Source organism: Vipera berus (genome assembly GCF_964194415.1).
Source record: "Vipera berus genome assembly, chromosome: 3".
Classification (NCBI taxonomy): Eukaryota; Metazoa; Chordata; class Lepidosauria; order Squamata; family Viperidae; genus Vipera; species Vipera berus.
The window spans coordinates 191,306,425-191,327,145 of record NC_138204.1 but is presented as its reverse complement, the minus strand read 5'-3'; the positions used below and the strand labels follow the sequence as shown (position 1 = coordinate 191,327,145).

Below are 20,721 nucleotides of genomic sequence, written 5' to 3'. Positions count from 1 at the left end.
ACCCATATGGAGAGGACGCAATCACAGAAAGCTGATTTAAAATGTTAATTTACATTACAGGAAAAGAAAGTTTACCTCCAGCAATTTTGAGGAAGTCCTCACCTGTTGCTTTGTACACCTGGAGATAAGAAAAGAAAAATATAATTAAACTCAGACAAACCTTCCACTATTTCACTCAAATATACCATTCAGAACTTAACCAACGCACCTCTATATAACGGTTCCCCATGTGATGCTTGTGTCTTTGTAGTGCTAATTCTCTGTGTTCTTCACTTACAAACCTTACAAGTGCTTCTCCATTTCTTCTGCCCTGGGCATTGAGACAAAGCGCAGCCCCTCCTCTGAAGAGAGAGATAGAAAAGGTTACAAAAAAAGGAACTTAAGTAGATGTTCCTTTTCATAAAAGCTATATTTACATGGAAAGGGGGGAAAAAGTGACTCTGGTCATTTTTTTTATGTATTCAGATCTTCCTTTAAAAAATAACAATTCAATTAATTCTACAATGTGAATGTTAGTAAAAAGTTCACTTCCAAAATTCATTTGGGGTTACGTGTATTGAAAAGATTTTGAAAATAACTATGAGCAATACTTTATTTTGTTAAAAGATGTGTGGAAAAAATCACACGACCACGGACTTCTGATATTTAGTGCCATCACCTGGATCTACAATCCCAGTGTGGTAGTCCCGATCAAAAGGCAATTGAACTGTTTTTCCTTGGGGAAGAAGAAGACATTTCGCTTCTCATCCAAGAAGCTTCATCAATTATGACTGCATGGTGGGATGGGATGGGAAGGATAGGTACTGATGGGATGGTGAGGCAGGGAATGGAATAATTGTATTTCTTTGCAGTTATAGGCTCAGTATGGTAGTTATGCCGTTACTCTGGACTGTTCTATGACTTAAACCAGACATGTCAAACACAAGGCCCAGGGGCCAGATCCGGCCCACGAAGTGGTTTCATGCAGCCCACGAAGCCATCCTGGAAACAGTGAGGTAATGGCCCCCACTGCCTTGGCCCTGGCCCAGAGACCCTCCTTCTGCCAGAGACCCTCAGATCTGTCCCACTCCTGCCCAGCCCCCCATAGGCACCCTTGATGCGAACGATGTAGAGCTGGCCATGCCCACCCAGTAGGCCATACGCACTCTAGCCACGCCCACCCAGTAGGCCACACCCACCCTGGCCATACCCACCTGGCCCCCTGAGGGCAACAGCAATGCTGATGCAGCCCTCAATGAAATTGAGTTTGACACCCCTCACTTAAACAGTAAAACAGATAGCTTAATTTTTTTCTTAAACAGTGGATGCTTTTTGAATAAATTCTGGATTCTCAAGGAGAGTGTTAAAAAAAAGAAATCACTTCTCACTCTCCAATCTTTAATTAATTAAAGAAAGTGAAGTTGAAACCCCCACCTCCAGTTATGGAAATCCCAAAAAATTATATTAACCTTAAAAGTTATATTAATTCCTTAAAGATCCTAAATTTGGTCTTTATTCTTGAATTGCTTGCAACTTTAAAAGCCTTTTCTTATGACTTAAACCATTAGAGAAATACAGAGTTTCAGCATTTAAAACTTTCTGCAGAAGTTCTGAAAACATCTGCTGAAGCATAACAAGCTACACTGATACTTTAATAAGAATGTATATAAAAAGAAAAGGAGTCAAGAAGCAGCTTTTAAGTGATGTGTACTGTATTGTTTTGCCTTCTTTTTTACTTTTTGAGTTTTTCCTTTATTAAAAAAGGAATTATCTGCTTTATAAAAGTGGGATATAAATAAAACCATAACAGAAAAAAGCAGCACAAACATATGAATAGCAAAATTACTTCTTAAGATTAAGAAGGAACCAGAATGGTGCATTGGCTAACTCTGCCCACAGTCTGGAGTTCAATCCCGACGAGCTCAAGGCTGACTCAGCCTTCCATCCTTCCTAGGTCAGTTAAATGAGGACCCAGATTGTTGGGGGCAATATGCTGGCTCTGTAAACTGCTTAGAGAGGGCTGTAAAGCACTATGAAGCGGTATATAAGTCTAAGTGCTATTGCTATTCTGCTGTAAGATTTGGAGCAGAATGGACCTTCTTTTAGAGCAGGAGGCTGTTGTTCATATACATTGCTTATAAACGTTGTGCCTTCCAATCAGTGTTGACTCTTGGCAACTTTAATGCTATTTCTAAAAAGAAATTTGCTTCAGGCCATTTTATCAAACGGAAAAACCATTTCAAACATGGTTTTGCTACATAATGTTCATTTACATGATTTTTAATCTTGCCACCAGATGACTTTATACACCACTCAAAGAAGCCAGGATAATCCTTGATGGAGTGCAAAGGTCTGGACAAATCTAACATGGCATTCTTCTTTTTTCGTGTCTCCCATTTAATGTAATAGGAGATCAATTGTCATTCTTCCAAGTTTAGGGGTAGGGAGATTGTGCTACAAACCTTCGCATTCCTCATCATTGTCTAGGTATCTGGAAGACCATAAATTGCCACCTTGAACAGGAATTGGGAAAATATACTGATACAAACACATTCCTCCATACTGTTGTCTGAATACGTTGCCTTTCTCTGAAGCCTGGGGAGAAAAACCTTTGGCTGGCTACCAAGTTCAGCCAATATGTGGACCTCTGGGGATAATGGAACATATCCAAACATAACAAGTATATCATTCAGACGGGACTTACTTGGCAATATTTATTCCTTTGAAGAACCTGGCAATGTCCTGGTCTGATGACTGCCAAGGTAAGCCTCTGGCTCGGATCACGGTATTATCATCCACAAGTTCCATCTTGCTACTGTAGATCAAATATAAGGATAACTTTATTAATATATTTAATATTCTCATCATCACAAACCACAACCAGAACATTAAGGCTTTTCCATAGCTGTAAATTTACATCAGAACATTTTTCAGATAATTAAGTGGAGACTTTAAAATTCACCACCATTTTTTGAAATTAGAGATTCGTCCTCTAGTATGATGTAATTTGCTTCTGTTGTTCTTTTATATATATTAGAAAAAAATAAAAAGGAGTAACACAGAAAGCTAAAACTTCAATAAGTAAAGAAAATAGGGGGGAAAAAGATAAAGGTATAAATAGTAGCTTCCAATATTCTTCACAGCACTTATAAGTACTGTACAATTATATTTTAATCTCTCCTTCCAAAGTTACATGATAACTTCCTAATTCATGTCTGTTGTTCTGGCTAATTTTAACTTTCACCTGTACGAATAAATATAGTCATTTACAATGCAGTGATTAAACTATTGGGGCTGTACCCTTAAGATGTTCCTACCATGTGCTGCGGCCAAATGAGACCTTACATAAGAAAATTCTATCCAGGACTTCTGGTTTGCCAAGCCAGCCGACATGGACGTCTGGAGGACGGCTCTCATCTTCCATGTCCAGCTTTTGCATTGCTGGGGGGGGGTGTCCTAAAAGGGCCGAAGAGCCGCCTTGGAGGTGCGACCAGATAGAAGGGGCTTTTGCAGAAACGCGGGTGAGCCACAACCCCCCCATTAATGCCTGCATTCCCTTCGTACCAGCGGACGAAAGACTGGCCATAGCAATATGGCCAGTTACTAGGCTGCAGACAGCCGAAGTCAAACTTACCATCAGGCAACATTAAAGCAGTGTGGGAGTCGGGGGTAAGATTCCTCTCTTATACCTTAATCTTCTTCTTTTCACCTAAATAAGCTGCTAAGTACCTTCCCCCCTGTGGGAATTCAACCCTCCCTTCAGCTGCGAGTAAGCTCAGGGGTGTTTTTTAAAAAAAATGTTGAAAAAAAGAAACAGACTAAAAGAAAAGAACTTTCAAAGTACTTGGGGGACACCCAGTACTTTAGCCACCCAGTGGCTAAACCTGAAATTGCAATCTGACTTTCTCTTTTTTAAAAAATCAAGAAAATATTTAAGAAAAACAAGATAAGATTAACCTTGAACACCAGATGTGAAACTCCACCATGGAACAGTTTCAAAACCAAATCTATGCTATGTGGGAAATGTCTTACCAAACCTATCAGTTCCTTTCTACAGCTGGTGATGAAATAAGAGCTTATGGGAAAGAATTAGAAAGCATCTCGAAGAAACAAACTCAAATTGTGACTACAACTAATATTTTATCGGGACAGAACCTAACAGAAGAAATTGAACAATCAAATACATTGGCAGAAGAATTAAATATTCAACAAATACAGACTTTTGAAGATCATAATGGGAAACAGATAGAAAAAAATTTATTCAGTCCAGGACAATTGTATCAAGAGGTGAAAATAATGAGAAGATTTTGTGCTGTTAACAGACTCCTCAATTCTTCAAAAATGGAGACTGGAGGGCTACTTCAATATGATATAACAACACAAGAATGCTTTGATGACCCTGAGGCAAGAAGCGAAAAATGACATGGCAAAGGAAGAAAGCAAGAATAAGATTGAAGAAATATGGACATTCTTAAGAGGCCTGAAATAGATAATACCAAAATAGACAAGATTGTACTTGGATTACGAGAGATTGTTTTGATGAGTAGATAAAAATGCTATTTAAAAAAAACACAGATGTATGAATACTAACATTGAAATATTGAGCTTTTTAAATGACATGGTTTAAGATGTATATATGTTAAGAATGATAGAATGTAACTAATATACTTGAATGTAGTGACATGAAAGGATGTATTAAATGTTGAAATGGAAGAAATTTTGGTTAATTTTTAATATGTGGAAACTATAAATGAGAAATAAGAATATTATATTGTCCTCCTCCTCTTTCTCCTCCTTGCAATTGGTATCCTAATGACTACCATTTTAATATTGTACTACTAACATTGATATGGAAATGTGATAAATAAGAAGTGTATTTACATTACTACTGTAGGTATTGGAGAAAATTGTGTAAAGGGAAAGGAGGTTATTTAGCAATATGAAGATGAGAAATTTTAAACGTTTAATTTTAATATCAATGTAAAATTAAAGCTGAAAAATATATAACGTGTTTGATGTTTTAAAGATGGAATGTTAAAATATAAAATATACTAAAATATTGACAAATATAAGAAAACTATTGAATGACTGATGGATAGCAATGAGAAGTATGTTAATTTAGATAAGAGATAATTTGTATTAAAGGAAACAAGGGAGAGGAAGTATTGGTTACAACAATTTGGAGATTTGTAATAATATGTATTTGTCTGAAATGGAATTATTGTAACCCAGACACCACATTGCTTTTTAAAGATACTATTGTAATATTTGAAAACTAATTTAAAAAAAAAGAAAATTCTATCCAGACCTGATGCTTCAGCAGCTGACTTGCCAAAGGTTGAGTATGTAACACCCACCACCACCACTCTCATAGGATAATTTACAACTACTTTGCCGTCCTAATTTTCTATCCCAGAAAGCAATTTTGTAATACCTTTCTTTCCTATGAACAGTTCTTATTGGATATATACATTTATGCACATATATGTATATATTTGTGTCTACACACATACAAAATATATAATGTTAAAATGTTTACATAAAACATCAAAATAAACTATTCAGGGTCATCTTATCAGTCAAATGGGCAGCATATTAATTTAATAAAAATGCATGTATACACACACACACACACACAGAGAGAGAGAGAGAGAGAGAGAGAGAGAGAGAGAGAGAGAGAGAGAGAGAGAGAGATCAGCTTTAAAAATTAAAACATTCCATTCTTGCACCTTCCTTTCTTTTCCAAGATTTGGCTAAATAATGTGTGTTGCAGCTAATGTTGGAGAAACCTCCCAAAGGCATTATGATTATAACATATGTTTGATGGGTACCACCACCAGTTCAACATTCTGTAGATTTTTAAGAATACAATGATTTTTCTTTTATAATCAACCCATTTTACTTCTCTTTTTAGCAAATCCATTGATGTACTACCTCAACATTTTTCTTGTCACAAGGAAAAAAAGATCGCACCTCAGGTGCCTTTGCAGTACTAATTTATTGGAAAGGAAGGAAGGCTGTCCAGCATGTCATATTCAGTGATATTCCAGTGGACTCAATATAAATAGCGTGGGCACTTCGTGGAAAGGAAAGTACGGTAGTATTGACATTTTAAAAAATCTGCTGGGCTATGAACTGAGGATGTTTTATATATTGAGCAAATGCTTTAACCAGGTGTTTCCCAACCTCAGCAATTTGCAGATATGTGCACTTCAACACCCAGAATTTTCGAAGTTGAAATTCATACATCTTCAGGTGACTGAGAATGAGAAACACTTCTCTGACTACTAAAATACTGGAACACGATTGGTAAGAATAGCTGAAGCTGAGATTAGAGCAGGGCTTTTCAACCTTTTCACCCATTGTACCACTTTTAGGATATGGCAACATCTGAGTACCACCAGTTGCCTAGCAAGGTGTCAAAATCTTGATGACCAAAAAAAAAAAAAAGGAAAAAAGTGATGAAGTACAGGTAGTCCTTGACTTACAACAGTTTGCTTAGTGACTGTTTGAAGTTACAATGGCACTGAAAAAAGTGCCCCCCAAGCCACAGCTGAGCAAGACTCCTGCCTGCCTGCCCGCCCGGCGGCACTCTTCCTCCTGTCCGAGGTTTTCATTGTTGTAAACATTTCTGTTGAGGATTGGCAGCGGGGGTGGGGTGGGGTGGGGTGTTTGGTTTTTATTCCCTCCCCAACTGCTGGGTTGTTGCAGCAGGTTTTGGTCACTTCACATGACCCTGGGACACTGTGACCGTCATAAATATGAATCAGTTGCCAAGCATCTGAATGTAAATCACAAGACCCTGGAGATGCTGCAACATTCCAGCTGATCGGCACTTCTTCTGGGCTCAGAAGCACCAGGATCAGCAACGAGCTCCAGCTGGAGACTGGCGCTGTTCCTGGTGCTTCCATTGAGCCCTGACAGCCCTGAAGAAGCGCTGATCCTGGCGCTTTCGCTGAGTCCTGACAGTCCTGCAGCTCCAGCCATCTCTCGCTCAGGCTTGTGCGGTGCTGCCACTGGTTCAGCCCATACCCCTCCCCCACTACCACTTTTGTAGGATGGTCGTGTACCACCTGCCAGGTGCCAATGTACCACAGGTGGTACCCGTACCACTTGTTGAAAAGTCCTGGATTAGAGAGCTGCAACACAGTGGTCACTGACCCAGACAAGGGGCAGTTTTCCCACTGATGCAATAACCAATCAAAGTGTGGGGATTTTCCCAGAAGAAAACAAAGTTCAGTGGGCAAACCAGACAGTGAAGCTTGACAGCAGACACTACTTTCAATGTTGAACAGGAAAATGTGGGCAGAGGTTGCATTAATGGTGGGGTAGAAGAATAGAAAACTTGATTGACCTCTAATACCAGAAATAATTAGTGGCTTGTACTAATGACAGAGAACCCTGGCAGTGTGGATTCATCATTGTCGTTCAGTACATACTGTTATTTTTCTATATTTGTAGAAAAAAAAACCCATATACTGTACATTTCCGCAGTCATGAGAAAACCCAGCACTTGAGATTACCCATATGTACTATGGACAGCTGTTTGTGTTGAGCAGATGGCAGAAACTGAGGTTTTTTGCAATCTCTTGCAATCAGCCGGGAGTCACAAGGTTCCATCATGCTCTGAGTTACTAATGTAGCCTTTTTTGGGGATTCAATATTCAACAAACCTCATATTTTTAAACACTGAGGTTTATTTTTTTTATTCTTACTGTTGGTTAAAGATTGAAAAACCTTCAGGACATCACCTTTTAGGTTTCATTGGCTTTCTCTTCAATCTGTTTAGAAAGAAAGTAATGTACTGTATATGCCTGCAGTTTTACAAGAGTTTTCTTTTTTGTAATATACAGCAAAAGGATAATTACAGTGTTCATTTTAAAAAGTTTTTTCAAAGGATTAAGGGTTCAAATGAATTTGTATTGAAGAAAGGCTTTGAACTTAATTAAAAGGATCCTTTCTCCTACATTACATTTTTATATAACAGTTCTTCAAAACTTCCCAGAATTCTTTCCTGAGAGTCAACATTCATTTTCTATTTTATTTGTTTTTGGACTAGGCTCCTATAATTGTCCTATGTGTCTATATTTCTGCAACTAACGTATTCTAAAGGATATTTCATACTGATCATCAGGGTCTAGAGAACACTGTGTGTGTGTGTGTGTGTGTGTGTGTGTGTGTGTGTGTGTATTCTAAAAATATAATTTTCAGGAAAATAGACATATCTCATGAAGGCCCATTAATATGTTTAATAAATTGTCTTTAAAAAGTTTTTCATATTTTTATTTTAAGATGCATACTTACCAGGTTCCACTTTCAAATTTATAGTTCACCCTTTCTGGATCTGAAAACCTGTGGTCTATAAAACACAGAACAAAATCAATTCCATTTCCAACAATATGGTTGAATAGCAAAATGAAATATTATCCACCTGCGAGATAATAGCAATAGCACTTAGACTTATATACCACTTCGCAGTCCTTTACAGCCCTCTCTAAGCGATCAGCATATTGCCCCCAACAAACTGGGTCCTCATTTTACCGATCTCGGAAGGATGGAAGGCTGGGTCAACCTTGAGATATAGATACATAGATAAGATAGATAGATAGATAGATAGATAGATAGATAGATAGATAGATAGATAGATAGATAGATGATAGTTATGATCTCATTGCAATACTTGCTGCTCTAGGTCCTTTTCCTTTACCCCAACATTTGTAGTGTGCATAGAATCAGAACTGTAGATTTGGAAGGGAACACAAAGTTCATCTACTCCCACTTTCTGAGATGTGCAGGAAAACCAGTTGAACTGTTCCTGAGAAGTGGCTATCTGACTTTAAAATCTCCAGTCATGGAGAACCTACACTTCCCATAGGTAGATTTATGGCAATGTCACCTGCCTCCTTCAAAAGTGTACTTTCCATGTATTAGCTGAGTGATACAACACGTTTGCATGCAGGAAGAGTCAGTTTCATTTCTAGACACACCCAATGAAGGTTGGTTAAGCCCTTCTATATATTACCAAACATTCCTTGTAATCCAGATGGGTTAATAGTTAATAGTCTCATAAGGAAGACTTCTCTGCCTGAACCTTTCTTTATTTTAGTCCACTAATAGTATTCCACATTTGATAATCTCCTGCAATAATGTTCAGTATGGCAATAGAGAAAAGGACAGAATCACTGCTATCTGGTCAATGAGGAGAAAATAAAAATAGGTCCTATTTCAACCACACACACCGTAAACCACAAAACTAAACTCCTGGTTGCTGAATCAGAATCCAAGAATCCCCCAAGAGGCTTGCTAATTAAGATTATTGGGTGTTGCACTTCAGCCACATACAACCAGTTTTGTGTAATGGTTAAGGCATCAGGTTATAAACCAGGAAACCGTAAGTTCTAGGCCTGCCCCTCAGGCATGAAGCCAGCTAGTGACCTTCGGCCAATTCTAAGAAAGAGGCAATGGCAAAATTGTAGGAACTAGATCACTGTAGATGAGAACTGTAGCCAAGAAATTAAAAGACGCTTGCTCCTCGGGAGGAAAGCCATGACAAATCTAGACAGCACACTAAAAAGCAGACATCACCCTGTCAACAAAAGTGCGTATAGTCAAGGCTATGGTCTTCCCAGTTGCAATGTATGGCAGTGAAAGTTGGACCATAAAAAAGGCTGAGTGCCAAAGAATTGAGGCCTTTGAACTATGGTGCTGGAGAAGACTCCTGCGAGTCCCTTGGACTGCAAGGCGATCAAACTGGTCAGTCCTAGAGGAGATCAACCCTGACTGCTCTTTAGAAGGCCAGATCCTGAAGCTAAAACTCAAATACTTTGGCCACCTAATGAGAAGGAAGGACTCACTGGAGAAGAGCCTAATGCTGGGAAAGATTGAGGGCAATAGAAGAACGGAACGACAGAGAATGAGGTGGCTGATTGGAGTCACTGAAGCAGTAAGCGTGAGCTTAAATGGACTCCAGAAGATGGTAGAGGACAGGAAGGCCTGGAGGAATGCTGTCCATAGGGTTGCGATGGGTCGGACACGACTTTGCAGCTAACAACAACAAAGGCGAGAGGGGGGGGTAAGGAGGGAAGAGGGAGATGAAGGGAGGAAAGTTTTTTAGCCCACATTTAAAGCTGGATGCAAAAAGTGTAGCCATTTGTGCTCTGTCCATATCCTCTTTGTAGCTCTTGTAACAGCCAATTCTTTTACTTGTTAGAACTTTGAGGGGCTAAAGAAAAATAGGTACTCAAAACCCATTTTATTCTTTTGACCATGTGCCATCAAATCAGTATTGACTTGTAGCGACCACAAAGATTTAAATAATTTTATACCTTAACATGTCCAAAAAACCAGTAAGACCTTCATTTTTGGAGCACAGCCCTTGACGTGCTATGAAAAGTCTGATGCACATATCTGGCCAAGAAAACTGTGCCTTCTAGCACTAAAAAAATTCCCATTCCTGCCTCAAAAAGGCAGTAGCAAAAGTAATATTGAATAGCTTTGTACATGTAAAATTAAACCATCCTATCCCAAAAGAATATCCTCTTTGCTTACTGTAGGGTTCTGAAATTAGTGCTAAAATCACATTGCCCATATCTTCCACTTGGTGCATTCCAAAACGCTGTGTTGAGCTCTGCTTGTCAGGATTCAGATCTGAATACAACAGTCAAGAATCTTAAAGCAATCATTCAAATGGCAGACCTTTGGCATCCCAAAGCATCCCTGCCCCATCTTTAATTGCACCAAATGCAAACCATGCCCCCACATGTCTATGGGTTCGGCTGATTTCAGTTTGGGGTGGGTTTGGTGGGATGCTAAGAGCTGGCAAGGAAGTGGCTTGTTTCCTAAGCGGTCTTCTTGGTCCTATTCCTGCACATAAAAACCTGACAACAAAGGGCAAAAGCATTCACCAAAACCCTTCTTGGTGACATCAACATATAGCCTTGTGTGGCTTTCCAGTAACTGGGGAAGGGGTGGAAGTGCAGACTCAGCCCTTTCACTCTATAATGTGATCACAATTTCTGGCACTTTTTGCTGGTTTCCAGAAAACATGACGACTCAGTTAATGACTGCCCCAACGTATTTCTGCAGTCAATTACTCTTGTAATCTCAAGAACTAGTTGTATTGGTAATCATTTGTGGGCAAAGCTTACACATAATGTAGCAAAACTTTGCTACTTTTAGTGAAATAAAATTTTTAGTGAAGCATTCTGCTGTGTCTTTTGTCTTGATCTGGGAACTTCAGACTGTGAATGTGTTTCAGCAGTGGAGAATTTTCTCTTGGCAATGCAGCTAATTCTAGATTTACAGCCAGTAGCTTAGTGACCAAAGTTATGACCCGGTTCTGAAGTTCTGATGGCCGTGCCCTCCTTCCCTAAAATTATGAGCTCAGCAACTGGCTTGCATTTACGGCCAGTCGCAGTGTCCTATGATCACATAACAGCAATTTATGATGTTTTTGCCAAAAATCAGTGTTTATTTCTGGTTTCTGACAAAACTTGCCCATGACCATGGCAAAAAAGTCATAAAATCAGGTATGTCGTGTGATGACCTGCTTTATGCCCATCATGCCTTATGACTGTAATTAACAGCTCAATTATGGTAATAAGTCAAGGACTACCTGTATAATCTGCAGAACAGGATGTTTAGTTGGTTTGGAATAGCGTTGTAGTAGCTTCCATATGGTTACATTGCTACTCTACATTTATTAAACCTAAATTCTAAGATTGCATCCTTAATGTTACAATACTCTATTTTCACCTGAATGACATCTCAAAATACAACTCAAGTAAGCTACACAATCTAGTTCTATGCAGGCTTATTAGTGGCTGTATAATGGTTTCTGCTCATCTGTTTAGAGTAGCGTTTCACAACCTTGGCAATTTTAAGATGTGTGGACTTCAACTCTCATACTAGCTGGAGAATTCTTGGAGTTGAAGTCCACATATCTTAAAATTGCTATGGTTAACAAACAGATTTAGAGGGTAAGGGGAATGCATTCTCTGAAGGCACTTGATATGTAAGTAGCCGGTGCAAGCTTGATTCACTCCACCCTTGGGGCATTTGCTACTGTGAACCGGCTAAGCAAGCTTCACAAGTTGAGAATTGCAGCTTATTAGTCAGAACAGAGAAGACTGACAAATCTTCCAGTGCTGGTATTTATGGGTAAATTGAAGCACAGACCTGGCCCTTTCAAAATTCCTAGTTTTTTTCTCAGCAAACATCTTTCTAAAGTAAAAGAAAAAAAGAACTTCTGATTAAGTCATGGGCAGAAAAAAATAAAAGTCCAAATCTTAACATGTATAACTGCAAAATATACTACATAAATAGCAAAGAATGACACAATGGATAACTGGCTCAACAACAATATTTTCAAGAATGACTGAAGAGTTCTCAGACCAAGGATATGTGAATCAGAAATGGAACATTGCAATCCAAAAGGCCAATATTATCCTACACAGGAACATTTCTAGAAAACCCTTAGAAGTAGCAAAATATAATTACATAACACTGGTTAGGTCCTTTTAGGTATCCTGTATTTATTTCCATTCACTGATTCTTAAAAAAAGGGGGGAAGATATAACTGCAGGACAATAAAAAAAAAGTAGCCAGTGTTTCTCCCAACTGGAGAACAGTCCTCACTTTGCAGTGTTTCTCAACCTTGGTGACTTGAAGCTGGGTGGACTACAACTCTCAGAATTCCCCAGCCAGCTGTACTGGCTGAGGAATTCTGGAAGTTGAAGTCCACCCAGTTTCAAGTTGCCAAGGTTGAGAAGCACTGAATTATGCCCAACCTCATTATTAAGGTGCTTCTGCCGTATAGAAGTGTGATTGATCAGTGTGATTATAAACTTCTAAAAATAAAGCCTATAAAATAAAACCTGTCGCCTCAAAGATGAAAATCAGACTACACTCTAGGAAAAATAAAACTGGGATATATCATGAAGGCTATAATTAAGGTTTGTATCCCACTTTTGCTCTAGGGAAAAAATAGGATGCGTGTACTGGTACCTTTTCCAACTAACAAAAGTTTTTCATGAGTTTCTATGTTACTTGGAAAAAAGTGCTACCAGACATGTCCTGATTTTTTGTCATAATATGTTAATGCAGCTTTCTCAATGTCTTTCTTCTATGGGTGAAAGACATTTTATTCTCCCTAGGAATCATATTTGGAAATCCATTCCCCTGTGAGGTAGATTGCTATCGGAGACAATGACTGGCTTCAAATCACTCAACAAACTTTTTTCATTGAAAAAGGACTGTTTTAAAACTGGAGAGTCAGTATGGTAGCTAAGATGCTTGATTAGACACCAGGACAGTCCTGCCACCCCCCATCTCTAATTTTGGCCGGTGACCTTGCTAGCCCAAATCACTCACAGATTGTTGTTGTTGTTATGGGGAAAATAAGAGCAGGGAGCATTACATGTGCTTGCTTTGAGTGGTAGAAATAAAAGTGGAATATAAATCAAATCAATTAATCAATCCTATAAAAAAATAAAAGCAGAATACATATAGGATTACTTAGTTAAATCTAGAAATCTAGAAACTGGAACTGGGTAGTAAGCATGTTAATAATTATATACAACAAAAGCATACATAATTTTAAACCAAGAAAGGTACTATCTGTATTATCATTACTAGTGACATCTTGTTTTTTCCCCGTGAAACATTTCATTAGAATTATTTCCCTATATATTTGTCATCATATGGAAATATATCCTTTCCTGTTGTCCAAGAACATGCCATGTTCCCTATTTGGCTTCAATTAATGTTCCCTTCTTGCAAAATGAGTTTTTCATGTTCAAAGGTAGGGATTCCTAAAGCCATCACACCTCCTTTTAGTGTAATTTTAATGTAGACACCTCCCCTAAAAATCTGAGTGCCTAATGAAGACAAATGAACAATGCTGTCTAAACAATTTCCTAGATGGCATATATGTTTTTACTTCTTTATATTTTCTCAAACACATCATGCTAAAATTTATCAGGTAAAGTTCCCTTTGCATTAAATACTATCTATAAAATACTTGCTTTGAATATACTTAATTTTACTCAAGAACAGACTGTAATCAGAAATGTGTAAAGAGCGTATATATGGAGTCGCCATATTGCTCTCAATCCATTGGAAACATTGGTCTTGTTTTCTAATAAAATCTTGTAGAGAGAGAACTTCAGTTTGGATTGTCTTGCTCCTTCTGATCTCTCTTATATTGTACATAGTTGATATATGAAACTGTATCTCATTTTATTTCTTTTAAATTAAAAACATCTGTTAGAATTTATATTTGGGGCAAAGGAATAACACAGAGATATATTGTTTAAATATTTTTCTTGTGCATTGATCTATCTCAAAATGCAGTGTTCTCCCAATCCTTCCATAATCAAAGAATAACACCAAGGGTATCCAAGAACATTATTTACCACCCTGACTAGATCACTAAAACCCAATTAACACATACTGGGTGGTGGAAAATGTCTGAACCCAACAGTAATTATTAAAAAAGAAGTTTAAATTGCTATTGCTTTTGAGATTTCAGTTATAGTGGACATCTTTCTTCAAAAAAGACTTGAATTTAAAAGTAGATCTAAATATGTTTGCATTTATCTCTTTAAATAAAATGTTGAACAAAAATGATTTAAGTGGAGAGAAACTGCTTTCCATTAAACTTTCCTTCCAAATCTTCGCCCTCTGCATGAAAGGTTTATGGCCACAGATTTGGGATTATTTTTCAAGTTCTACAAAGGCTTTATTTAATTGCATGCAAATATGTTTTAGCAACCGGTTAGAGTGCATATTTTCCAATCTCACTGCATCACTACTTATTGTTCAACAGAAGCTGCAACTGTCTTTCTGTTCTTAGGGTTATTAACATATATAGAACCTCCCATTACCTTGTTACATATCTCAAATGTCTTTACATGTTGGGACGTGTACCCTAGAAATGGGGAACAATGAATTGTTACTTTATCCAAGACCAGTGCTTCAATGTCAATGCCACTTTATCCCATAAATTGTTGGGCCATGGGAAAACTCATTCTGGCAAGGAGAAATTTCAGCCTGCATTGAATACAGAAAGAGCACAGCTGTTCAACCCACCAACTCAGATGATAATCAGAAACCCTGGACTTGCAAGCAACTTGTTATAGGCAGCATTTTCAGCTCTCTACTCAAGCTTGTAAGGTAAGGCAATAAAATTATCCTCACTTACAATGATGGCAGTTCTGACTTGAACAATGTGTACTCAGGGCACATTTTCTTTTAAAAGATCCATAGAAAATATCATATAATCCTTGATATTTCACCAAAACAAAGCACAAAGACAAAGCAACTCCGATTGGGCCAAAGGATGTAATTTCATAGTATAAGGATATGCTATACAAACAAACCATATACCAAAGCCATTCAACAGACCAATATATAGAAATTATCCAAAAGCTGAATTAATGTTGCCCACAATTAAGGTATTGCCCACAATTAAGAATGTAGTTAGTAAATGGCACAGTATTAGCACTACTTTTTACCGGTATTATTTATTTATTGCACTTTTGTTTTTAGAAAGTGCGTTTAGAATCATAGCTTTGTTGCATACAGTACTAACATCTGTCAGCTAGCATGACTTTAAAATAAGCCTATTCAATGGAGATTTCATAATAAACTTCCTTAAATAAAATGTGTTGGCATATCTGAGGGTTACACATACATACATAGACAGAAAGATAGACACACAAACACAAACATATTCTATTCTGCATCCTATTGGTTCCCCAATTTTTATTCTAGTTTTCTATGTTTTAACACCTATCATTGGATCTACTATTTTGATTTTCTATAGCTACTTCCTGATATATATATATATATACATATTTTTAAAAAGCATTTGGCATATTTTAAGTTATATTATATAGTTCTTATTAATTGGGATGACATAACATTTTTCATCTGAATAAAAGCAATATATAAACTTTTCTTAATATTAGATAAATATACAGATAAATTATGTATTTATTAAAAGGATACGTTGTATCATGGAACCAGCATCTAATTTGTCAATTTCAGGCGACCCAGGACAACACTTCTTGAATTCTTTTCGGAGATCAAAAAATGAGTAGAAACATTCAGGTAACAAGATATTCTGCAAAACAAGTTACATCTAATAAACCAAGGTAGCAATTGATAGCACAGCCAATTAACTTAGCTGACCACCCCCTTACAAAGAGTTGTACTAATTACACATTTGCCAAGCAGAGTCCTTTCAAGAAGCAATTCCTGACCTACCTTGATGACAAGTTTCTTCTTTAGTAGATGAAGAAAGGCAGAGGAGAACCAGCTACCCTTAACCTTAACCAAGACCAAGTGGAAGGAGAACTTTCAAGGAAAGTGGCCCATGTAATCATGAAATCCCTGAATTAGCAGAAACTAAACTTAACTGTAATTAAATGAAGATTTTTGGACTTTGAGTGCATTGTAGAGAAAAATCAAAAGAAAAGTATTCCATGACAGGAGAATAGTGAAGCAAAAGGAACCCAAGATGGGACAGCAAAAACACTTAAAACACAATTTGAGCAACAAAGAAATGGAAGAAGGCAGTGCAACTCTGTAAGAAGCTAGTGAAAATCTAATGAAAAGACACTACACGTAGTCCTCAACTTATGACCACAGTTGAACCCAAAATTTATGTTTCTGAATGAGAAATTTCTTGAGTTTTGCCCCATTTTATGAATTTTCTTGCCACACATTTGTTAAGTGAATCACTGCAGTTGTTAAATTAGTAACATGGTTGTTAAGTGAATCTCATTTCCCCATTGATTTTGCTTGTCAGAAGGTTGCAAAAGGTGATCACATGACCCTGGGACACTGCAACCATCATAAATGTGAGTCAGTTGGTAAGCATCCAAATGTAAATTATGTGACCACGGGGATGTTGCAATGGTTGTGTGAAAAATGGTCATAAATGACTTTTTTCAGTTCTGCTTAACTTTGTACAGCCACTAAGTGAACTGTCATAAGTCATATATATGAGCCAGTTGCCAAGTATCTGAATTTAATTGCATGACTATGGGGATGCTACAGCAGTTGTAAGTGTGAAAAACAGTCATAAGTAATTTTTTTCAGTGCTGTCATAACATTGCAGTCATTAAGTGAATGATTGTAAGTTGAGGACTACCTGTATGTAGGAACTGGAAAAGGGACAGGTATTCAAGGAAGAGTAAAATCATATAACTTATATTTTCAAGGATGTTGGCAAGATCAGAACAAGCTGAATAAGCAAAGAAAGTTAAGAACCAAAATAATTTCTTCTAATATGTTCAGAATAAAAGAGAAAAACATCACTGGACCAGCTGCTTTGTAAAAAAAAAGTCAAAGGAACCAAAGTTAACCATGAAAAGGCAGATCTAATCAGTTTCTAACCTGGTCTGGTCCTTTTAAGAAGAGGATGTATACACTCTGCTGAGCACTTATGAACAAATGACTGGAGGAACATAATTCCAAGTTGGGTAGAACTCTAGCCAGGGAATGCTCCCTGCCCTTGAACAAATTCAGATACGAATTACATCTGAAGGAAATTGTTGACAGTCTGGTCTAACTTCTATTATTTTTAAGAATAGCTGAAGTAGAAACTGGAACAGGTACAAAAAAAAAGGAGGGCAGTGCAGAAGATTAGAGAATTGAAACAAACTTATGTTAAAGAAAGAAGAAACTGGGTATAAAGAATTAGGGAATTGACAAAAAGATGACAAAAGATGACCGAATGGGATATGATAGAATTCCACTATGACCTGAAAGGATGTCACACACAAAAAGGTCAAGATCTGTTCTCTATCATTCTAGAAAGGAGTATTGAACAATAGTTAAAGGGTAGCTACTTCTGATTAAATGTTCTGAGAGTCTGCTTAATATGAATATTTCAAGAGTGGAATCAATTATTAAGAAGGGTTTTGCGATCTTCTTGGTAGTTCCAGCCCAGTGCAAAGTTGGACTTTTGCTGGCCAAAAATACGTCTTTGAAGCCAGCAAATCTGCCAGCCTTTCTCACTGTAGTAAACTATTAAACCTCTGCTATTCCTAACTGGCAGATCGCTGAACTTACTGGCTGGGATCAATAAGGGTTCTTTCTAATTTAATGTATCTGGCAGCCATCTGGCTACAAAAACCAGATTTATCTTTTGCCAATACAAATAGTTCTCAACTTATGACCACACTGGAGCCCAATATTTCCATTGCTAAGCAAGACAGTTGTTAAATGTATTGTGGCCCATTTTACAATCTTTCTGGCTTTCCCATTGACCTTGCTTCTTGGAAGCCAGCTGGGAAGGCTTACAAATGGTGATCACATGGCCCTGTGACAGGGCAACTGTCATAAATACATGCCAGTTGTCACGTGTCCAAATTTTGTTCACTTGACCATGGGGATGCTGCAACTGGTCATTAAGTGTGAAACCAGTCATAAGTCACTTTTTCAGTCCCATTGTAACTTTGAACAGTTACCAAACAAATGGTTGTAAAGATTGCCTGTAGGCAAAAGATATGATCAGGCTTCTGTAGTTTAAGAATATAGCTAAAGCAGAAATTAATCTGCCTTAAACAAATGTAGATTCTAGTTTTATTTAATTTCCAATTTCATATTTACAGAAGGATAGCGGCTGTGCTCATATATTATGCTGAGTCATAAACTGATAGATTCACAAAGTGGTTTGGTTGGTTTTGGCTTAGTGTGTTGTGTGAACCTAGGTATTCCGGTTTGTTTGGCACTGTTGTTTTTTTCTTAGTGTAATAAATCAACCCAATTATGGAGTCTAACAGATTTTACAAAACTCCTTCAAAAAGTCTAAACTCAGAATTTGCAGTTAAGGCAGGGTTCTGACTTTTCAGGCTTTGCCTGCAGTGTTAATGTTTTTAAACTGAAAGTAAATAAAACACCCATACTTCCTTCTTAGTATTTACTTTGAAAAATATTTCTATACAAAGTCCATGAGCAAACATCCATTTTAAGTCTCCTCTTTGGTTTACATAAAATATTTAACCAGATCATTCATACTGCCTTATTCACCACAACATTTTATAAGATTTTATACCCATTTGATTGCAATTCCAAACAATATAAAGATGTACGATTCGACATATAGTTGCCCTAGGAAATTAGGAAATGCCCTAACTTCAAATAGCTGCCATTACTCATACAATGCAAGGATTGTTCAATTGAACTCATCTTAAAGGAATGACAATACAATTCCTCTCACCCTGTCATTTTAAGATAGGTTTGTCTCAAGGTTAATTTCTTAAATTTTATTTCAAAATGCCATGTTTTCAACATAACCATTGTAGAGTTATTGTTTTGGCTGAACAAAAGAGCAGCCCATCCTACAATAGTTTCCCAGCTTTGAGAACAGTTGTTTTTCTTTGCAGCAACAGTTTAAGAAGATGGGTGGAAAATCTTCCATCCTCAGCTGTAAAGAGGACATTTTCCTTGCCTTGTGAAGCTAGCTGATGCTCTGTCAGACTATAAACTCCAGACAAGCACTATTTCTTTGCATGGCTGAGAGAAAGGAGAAACAAAGGAGTGTAGATGAAGTGCATGCTTTTGTGAATGATTGATTTCTGTTTTGTGATACATTGACAGACACCTGCCTCAAGCCCCTTGAGATGTCTGGAGGGAATTCATTGCTGAAGGAGACTGATTTTGTTACAGGCTGAATGCAAGCTGGGGTTCACGTGATAAATGAAATCATGTGGATAGCATTGCAATATGTCATCAATTTAATCTTGCTCAGAGGCTGAGTAGATAGTGGTAGGTTTGTAGCAACTATGACTAAATGTAAACTAATTTTCCCCAAGAGTTTGCCAAGCAAGATCAGTTTATTTATCACTGCTCTCTCTTTTATAGAATAGCCGAGTAACCACTGTCAATGCCGCTATAAAACAAAAGATCTACAGCTTTGCTATAGAATATGTGCAGGATTTTAGAATTTATAAACAATGCAAAAGATAATGAAAATTGTTCATTTAGTGGGAACAAGGGAAGATTAAAAATATATAGTCTGTTGAGCCTTTATACTAAAAGGAGGACCAAGTCTGCTTGGATAAATTAAGCACTGGTTTAGGTTCCAATACCTTAAGAACATAAGTGTTTTATTCAGTGACATGGTCTTAGAGCAGAATCTTAGTAAGGATTGAGACTGGTCAATTACAGCTTGAACTCAATTGATTTATGAGAAATAACACCTCCTTGTCAAGAAGAGCTCTATTTGTAATAAAGGGGGGAAAAGAGAAAATAGTAACATATGAGTGGCATGATTTCCTATTTTCTAAAATTGTGAGTATCAATCACGATTCATTTGCCATACATACATATTTTTGTCACAGAGACATTAACACTGAGACAACAGTAGGAATGCTTGGGGAATAGATACTGTTCACTACCAGAATTTCAAGATCTACAGCAATGTGATTTTTGAAAATGCAGATGAGAGATTTAATCTCTTTGAACAGGTGAATGATTTAAAAAAATGAAGTACACTAACTGCAGCCAAATATAAAGTCACTATGCAATAGTTCCTTATAGAGAATTGTTATAATGTAAGCAATCGTTACTGGGCTAAACACATTTAAAAGATATATTATCCATGGTTACATGTGTCACATTTATTCTAATCATTTTAGGATCACTTGCAAGAAATCCAAAACAAAGCAATACAGGTAGTCCTCGACTTAACAATAGTTCGTTTAGTGACTGTTCAAAGTTACAATGGCA

The 20,721-nt window shown here is 37.3% G+C and overlaps 1 protein-coding gene across 2 annotated transcripts in view; it reads right to left on the bottom strand.

Moving 5' to 3' along the window:
• Positions 1-20,721, bottom strand: part of ESRP1 (epithelial splicing regulatory protein 1) — a 43,035-nt gene that overhangs the window by 16,166 nt on the left and 6,148 nt on the right. For both annotated transcript variants that reach the window (XM_081325300.1, XM_081325301.1), the window contains exons 4-9: positions 15,991-16,105; positions 10,528-10,626; positions 8,284-8,338; positions 2,684-2,794; positions 209-341; positions 76-118 (exon numbers count right to left, since the gene is read on the bottom strand). In XM_081325300.1, coding sequence (XP_081181426.1) covers positions 76-118; positions 209-341; positions 2,684-2,794; positions 8,284-8,338; positions 10,528-10,626; positions 15,991-16,105 — 556 coding nt within the window. The remainder of the gene's footprint in view (positions 1-75; positions 119-208; positions 342-2,683; positions 2,795-8,283; positions 8,339-10,527; positions 10,627-15,990; positions 16,106-20,721) is intronic.